This window comes from Boleophthalmus pectinirostris, unplaced genomic scaffold (assembly GCF_026225935.1).
Source record: "Boleophthalmus pectinirostris isolate CB_2022bp ecotype Guang Dong unplaced genomic scaffold, ASM2622593v1 HiC_scaffold_21, whole genome shotgun sequence".
Lineage (NCBI taxonomy): Eukaryota > Metazoa > Chordata > Actinopteri > Gobiiformes > Gobiidae > Boleophthalmus > Boleophthalmus pectinirostris.
The window spans coordinates 38,525,058-38,532,557 of NW_026571175.1; the positions used below are offsets into that span (position 1 = coordinate 38,525,058).

The following is a 7,500-nucleotide window of genomic DNA, read 5'->3' on the forward strand; positions in this document are numbered from 1 at the left end:
TCAACCAGGTAACAGCCAAACCCCCCCGCTCAACCAGGTAACAGCCAAACCCCCACCCCTGCTCAACCAGGTAACAGCCAACCCCCCTGCTCAACCAGGTAACAGCCAACCCCCCACCCCCCGCTCAACCTGGTAACAGCCAACCCCCCCTGCTCAACCAGGTAACAGCCAAACCCCCCACCCCCTGCTCAACCAGGTAACAGCCAGGCAGGTGCACAGGGGCAGGTGCACAGGGGCAGGTGCACAGGGGCAGGTGACAGGTGCTGGATTAAATAAACTTTGTTCTGTTGCTGTGACACTTCGACCAATCAGATTCAAGTATTCACCTTTTGGAAAAGTGCAGAACTTTTGTGTAACAGTTGTGTGTAACAGTTGTGCGTGGTGTGTGTAACAGTTGTGTGTAACAGTTGTGCGTGGTGTGTGTAACAGTTGTGCGTGGTGTGTGTAACAGTCGTGCGTGGTGTGTGTAACAGTTGTGCGTGGTGTGTGTAACAGTTGTGCGTGGTGTGTGTAACAGTTGTGTGTAACAGTTGTGCGTGGTGTGTGTGTGTGTTGTGTGTTTTCAGTGGACGTACCAGGCGATGGTTCACGAGTTGTTGGGTTTGAATAATAATCGAATCGACTTGTCTCGAGTTCCTGGCGTCAGTAAAGACCTGAAGGAGGTGGTTCTGTGCGCCGACAACGACGAGTTCTACGCCAACGTGAGACGCCAACGCAACAACAACAACAACAACACAACAACACTACACAACAACAACACAACAACACACAACAACACACAACAACAACAACAACAACAACACAACAAACAACACAACAACAACACAACACACAACACACAACAACACAACAACAACTCAACACAACACCAACACACACAACAACACAACACAACAACACAACAACAACACTACAACAACACTACACAACAACACAACACAACAACAACACCAACACAACACAACAACAACAACAACACACAACACAACAACAACACAACACAACACAACAACACTACAAACAACACAACACAACACAACAACACAACAACAACACACACACAACACACACAACAACACACAACAACAACAACAACAACAACAACACACAACACAACAACACTACAACAACAACAACACACAACAACACACTACACAACAAACAACACACAACAACAACAACACACAACAACAACACTACACAACAACACATACACAACAACAACACAACACAACAACAACACAACAACAACAACAACAACAACAACAACAACACAACAACACTACACAACAACACACAACACAAACACAACACAACACAACAAACACTACACAACAACAACAACAACACACAACAACAACAACACACAACACAACAACAACAACACAACAAACACAACACAACACAACACAACAACAACAACAACTACACAACAACACTACACAACAACAACACCACAACAACACAACAACACACAAACACACACAAAACAACACTACACACAACAACACACAACAACAACAACAACAACAACAACACAACAACAACACTACACAACAACACTACACAACAACAACACAACACAACAACACAACACAACAACACACTACACAACAACAACACAACAACAACAACAACAACACAACAACACAACACCACACACACAACACAACACAACACAACAACACAACAACAACACAACAACACAACAACAACACTACACAACAACAACACAACAACACAACAACAACACACAACAACAACACAACAACACTACACAACAACACCAACACAACAACACAACACAACAACAACAACACACAACAACAACAACAACAACAACACAACAACAACACAAGGGGAGGGCATCTGACGGTTTGTTTCTTGTAGAACTTGTACTTGAACTTCGGGGAAATCGGGACAAACATCAAAAACCTGATGGAGGATTTTCAGAAGAAACGTCCCAAAGGACAACAGAAGCTGGAGTCCATCTCCGACATGAAGGTAACTCCTCCTGACCTCCTCCTCCTCCTGACCTCCTCCTCTCCACCTCCTGACCTCCTCCTGACTCCTCCTCCTCTCCACCTCCTGACCTCCTCCTGACCTCCTCCTGACCTCCTCCTGACCTCCTCCTCTCCACCTCCTGACCTCCTCCTCTTCAGTTCTTCGTGCTTCTCTGTATTCATAAAGTTGCTTCATGTGCCAGAGTCAGGGTCACAGATGTGGTCTCTGGTCTAACCCTGGTCTCTCTGGTCCAGTCTGTGGTCCGGTCTCTGGTCCGGTCCGTGGTCCGGTCCGTGGTCCGGTCCGTGGTCCGGTCCGTGGTCCGGTCCGTGGTCCGGTCCGTGGTCTAACCCTGGTCTCTCTGGTCTGGTCTGTGGTCCGGTCTGTGGTCCGGTCCGTGGTCCGGTCCGTGGTCCGGTCCGTGGTCCGGTCCGTGGTCCGGTCTGTGGTCCGGTCTGTGGTCCGGTCTGTGGTCTAACCCTGGTCTCCGGTCTCTGGTCTCAGGCGTTTGTGGAGACGTATCCTCAGTTTAAGAAAATGTCTGGGACGGTTTCCAAACACGTGACGGTGGTGGGGGAACTGTCCAGGCTCGTGTCCGAGAGGCTCCTGATGGAAGTGTCCGAGGTGGAGCAGGAGCTGGCGTGTCAGAGCGACCACGGCAACGCCGCGCAGGTAAAGACCCGACCAAAACACGACCAAAACACGACTAAAACACGACTAAAACACGACCAAAACACGACCAAAACACGACCAAAACACGACCAAAACACGACCAAAACACGACCAAGACCAACACACGACGACCAAAACACGACCAAAACACGACCAAAACACGACTAAAACTAAAACACGACCAAGACAAAACACGACCAAAACACGACCAAAACACGACCAAAACACGACCAAACAACACGACCAACACACGACCACACGACCAAAAACACGAAACACGAAAAAAACACCAAAACACGACCAAAACACGACCAAACACGACCAAAACACGACCAAAAACACGACCAAAACACGACCAACACACGACCAAACACGACCAAAACACGACCAAAACACGACCAAAACACGACCAAAACACGACCAACACACGACCAAAACACGACTAAAACACGACCAACACACGACCAAACACGACCAAAACACGACCAACACACGACCAAAACACGACCAAAACACGACCAAAACACGACCAACACACGACCAACAACAAACACGACCAAACACGACCAAAACGACGACTAAAACACGACCAACACACGACCAACACACGACCAAAACACGACCAAACACGACCAACACGACCAAAACACACGACCAAAACACGACCAAAACACGACCAAAACACGACCAACACACGACCAAAACACACGACCAAAACACGACCAAAACACGACCAACACACGACCAAAACACGACCAAAACACGACCAAAACACGACCAACAACACGACCAAAACACGACCAAAACACGAACACGACCAACACGACCAACACACGACCAAACACGACCAAAACACGACCAAAAACACGACCAAAACAACACGACCAAACACGACGACCAACACACGACAACACACGACCAAAACACGACCAAAACGACCAAAACACGACCAAAACACGACCAACACACGACCAAAACACGACCAAAACACGACCAAAACACGACCAACACGACCAAAACACGACCAAAACACGACCAAAACACGACCAAAACACGACTAAAACACGACCAAAACACGACCAAAACACGACCAAAACACGACCAAAACACGACCAACACACGACCAACACACGACCAAAACACGACCAACACACGACCAAACACACGACCACACGACCAAAACACGACCAAAACACGACCAAAACACGACCAAAACACGACCAAAACACGACCAAACACACAACCAACACGACCAACAACACGACCAAAAACACGACCAAACACGACCAAAACACGACAAACACACGACCAAAACACGACCAACACACGACCAACCACGACCAACACGACCAAAACACGACCAAAACACGACCAAAACACGACGACCAAACACGACCAACACGACGACCAACACACGACACCGACGACCAAAACACGACCAAACACGACCAAAACACGACCAAACACGACCAAAACACGACCAAACACGACCAAAACACGACAAAACACGACCAAAAACACGACCAAACACACCAACACACGACCAACACACGACCAAACACGACCAACCAAAACACACCAGAAAACATCTGCCTTAAAGAGACAGTGCGGTGTTTTCTGGGTTTAAAGTTTTATTGCGGTGTTTTTCAGATGGTTTCTCGTGTGGTGGAGTTCGGCGGGAAACGTGTCAGAGGAAGTGACCTCATCACCGCCACAGACGCCGTCGCCATCACCAAACAGTTCTTCAAAGGACTCAAGGCAAGTCCTGGTTTAGACCCGGTTTAGGCCCGGTCCGGTCCTGGTCCTGGTCCGGTCCTGGTCCGGTCCTGGTTGAGTCCTGGTTGAGTTCTGGTTCTGTTTCAGGGGGTGGAGAACGTTTACACGCAGCATCAGCCGCTGCTCCAGGACACACTGGACCAACTGATCAAAGGACGACTCAAAGACGCTCAGTTCCCCTACCTGGGCCCCAGCAGCCTCCGAGACAGGTGAGACAGGTGAAACGACAGGTGAAACGACAGGTGAGGTGAGACAGGTGAAACGACAGGTGAGACAGGTGAAACGACAGGTGAGACAGGGACCTGGGCCCCAGCAGCCTCCGAGACAGGTGAGACAGGTGAAACGACAGGTGAGACAGGTGAAACGACAGGTGAGACAGGGACCTGGGCCCCAGCAGCCTCCGAGACAGGTGAGACAGGTGAAACGACGGTGAGGTGAGACAGGTGAGACAGGTGAGACAGGTGACAGCAGAGACAGGTGAACAGGGACGACAGGTGAGACAGGTGACGACAGGTGAGCAGCCTCCGAGACAGGTGAGACAGGTGAAACGACAGGTGAAACGACAGGTGAGACAGGTGAAACGACAGGTGAAACGACAGGTGAGACAGGGACCTGGGCCCCAGCAGCCTCCGAGACAGGTGAGACAGGTGAAACGACAGGTGAGACAGGTGAAACGACAGGTGAGACAGGTGAAACGACAGGTGAGACAGGTGAAACGACAGGTGAGACAGGTGAAACGACAGGTGAGACAGTGTCGGTTCCGTGTTGGTTCCGTGTCGGTTCCGTGTGGGTTCTGTGTGGGTTCTTGTCGGTTCAGTGTGGGTTCTTGTCGGTTCCGTGTGGGTTCTTTTCGGTTCCGTGTGGGTTCTTGTCGGTTCCGTGTGGGTTCCATGTGGGTTCTTGTCGGTTCCGTGTGGGTTCAGTGTGGGTTCTTGTCGGTTCCGTGTGGGTTCTTTTCGGTTCCGTGTGGGTTCTTGTCGGTTCCGTGTGGGTTCCATGTGGGTTCTTGTCGGTTCCGTGTGGGTTCAGTGTGGGTTCTTGTCGGTTCCGTGTGGGTTCTTGTCGGTTCCGTGTGGGTTCCGTGTGGGTTCTTGTCGGTTCCGTGTGGGTTCAGTGTGGGTTCTTGTCGGTTCCGTGTGGGTTCAGTGTGGGTTCTTGTCGGTTCCGTGTGGGTTCAGTGTGGGTTCTTGTGGGTTCCGTGTGGGTTCAGTGTGGGTTCTTGTCGGTTCCGTGTGGGTTCAGTGTGGGTTCTTGTCGGTTCCGTGTGGGTTCAGTGTGGTTCCGTGTGTTGGGTTCCGTGTGGGTTCTTGTGGTTCGTCGTGTGTGGGTTCAGTGTGGGTTCTTGTCGGTTCCGTGTGGGTTCTTGTCGGTTCCGTGTGGGTTCAGTGTGGGTTCTTGTCGGTTCCGTGTGGGTTCAGTGTGGGTTCTTGTCGGTTCCGTGTGGGTTCAGTGTGGGTTCTTGTCGGTTCCGTGTGGGTTCCGTGTGGGTTCTTGTCGGTTCCGTGTGGGTTCAGTGTGGTTCTTGTCGTAGGCCTCAGGACATCGTGGTTTTCATGGTTGGAGGAGCGACGTATGAAGAAGCTCTGAGCGTTTACAACCTGAACAGAACCTGTCCAGGCGTCCGGCTGGTGCTGGGAGGAACCCACGTCCACAACACCAAGAGGTACTACTACTACTACTACTACTACTACTACTACAAGTACTACAAGTACTACTACAGGACTGTGACGAACCCACGTCCACAACACCAAGAGGTACTACTACTACTACTACTACTAAGTACTACAAGTACTACAAGTACTACTACAGGACTGTGACGAACCCACGTCCACAACACCAAGAGGTACTACTACTACTACTACTACAAGTACTACAAGTACTACAAGTACTACTACAGGACTGTGACGAACCCACGTCCACAACACCAAGAGGTACTACTACTACTACTACTACAAGTACTACAAGTACTACAAGTACTACAAGTACTACTACAGGACTGTGACGAACCCACGTCCACAACACCAAGAGGTACTACTACTACTACTACTACTACAAGTACTACTACAAGTACTACAAGTACTACTACAGGACTGTGACGAACCCACGTCCACAACACCAAGAGGTACTACTACTACTACTACTACAAGTACTACAAGTACTACAAGTACTACAAGTACTACTACAGGACTGTGACGAACCCACGTCCACAACACCAAGAGGTACTACTACTACTACTACTACAAGTACTACAAGTACTACTACAGGACTGTGACGAACCCACGTCCACAACACCAAGAGGTACTACTACTACTACTACTACTACTACTACAAGTACTACAAGTACTACTACAGGACTGTGACGAACCCACGTCCACAACACCAAGAGGTACTACTACTACTACTACTACTACCAGTACTACAAGTACTACAAGTACTACTACAGGACTGTGACGAACCCACGTCCACAACACCAAGAGGTACTACTACTACTACTACTACTACTACAAGTACTACAAGTACTACTACAGGACTGTGACGAACCCACGTCCACAACACCAAGAGGTACTACTACTACTACTACTACAAGTACTACTACTACTACTACAACAAGTACTACTACTACTGCTCCTTCTTCTTTTTCTTCTGCTACTGCTGTGTGTGTTATTTTGTGTTGTGTGTTGTGTGCGTTGTGTTGTGTGCGTTGTTGTATGTTGTGTGTTGTGTGCGTTGTGTGTGCGTTGTGCGTTGTGTTGTGCGTTGTGTGCGTTGTGCGTTGTGTGCATTGTGTTGTGTGCGTTGTTGTATGTTGTGTTGTGTGTGCGTTGTGTGTGTGTTGTGTGTGTGTTGTGTGTGTGCGTTGTGTGTGCGTTGTGTGTGCGTTGTGTGCGTTGTGTGTTGTGTTGTGCGTTGTGTGCGTTGTGTTGTGTTGTGTGCGTTGTGTTGCGTTGTGTGTGTGTGCGTTGTGTGTGTTGTGTTGTGTGCGTTGTGTGTGTGTGTGTTGTGTGTGTGCGTTGTGTGCGTTGTGTTGTGTGCGTTGTGTGCGTTGTG

At 49.4% G+C, this 7,500-nt stretch overlaps 1 protein-coding gene across 1 annotated transcript in view; it reads left to right on the top strand.

Annotated features, from left to right (window-relative positions):
* vps45 (vacuolar protein sorting 45 homolog) overlaps positions 1 to 7,500 on the top strand; it is an 18,218-nt gene that overhangs the window by 9,908 nt on the left and 810 nt on the right. The window contains exons 8-13 of the mRNA XM_055157271.1: positions 567 to 701; positions 1,891 to 2,004; positions 2,509 to 2,840; positions 4,323 to 4,434; positions 4,540 to 4,661; positions 5,984 to 6,115. Of these exons, the coding sequence (XP_055013246.1) occupies positions 567 to 701; positions 1,891 to 2,004; positions 2,509 to 2,840; positions 4,323 to 4,434; positions 4,540 to 4,661; positions 5,984 to 6,115 (947 nt within the window). The remainder of the gene's footprint in view (positions 1 to 566; positions 702 to 1,890; positions 2,005 to 2,508; positions 2,841 to 4,322; positions 4,435 to 4,539; positions 4,662 to 5,983; positions 6,116 to 7,500) is intronic.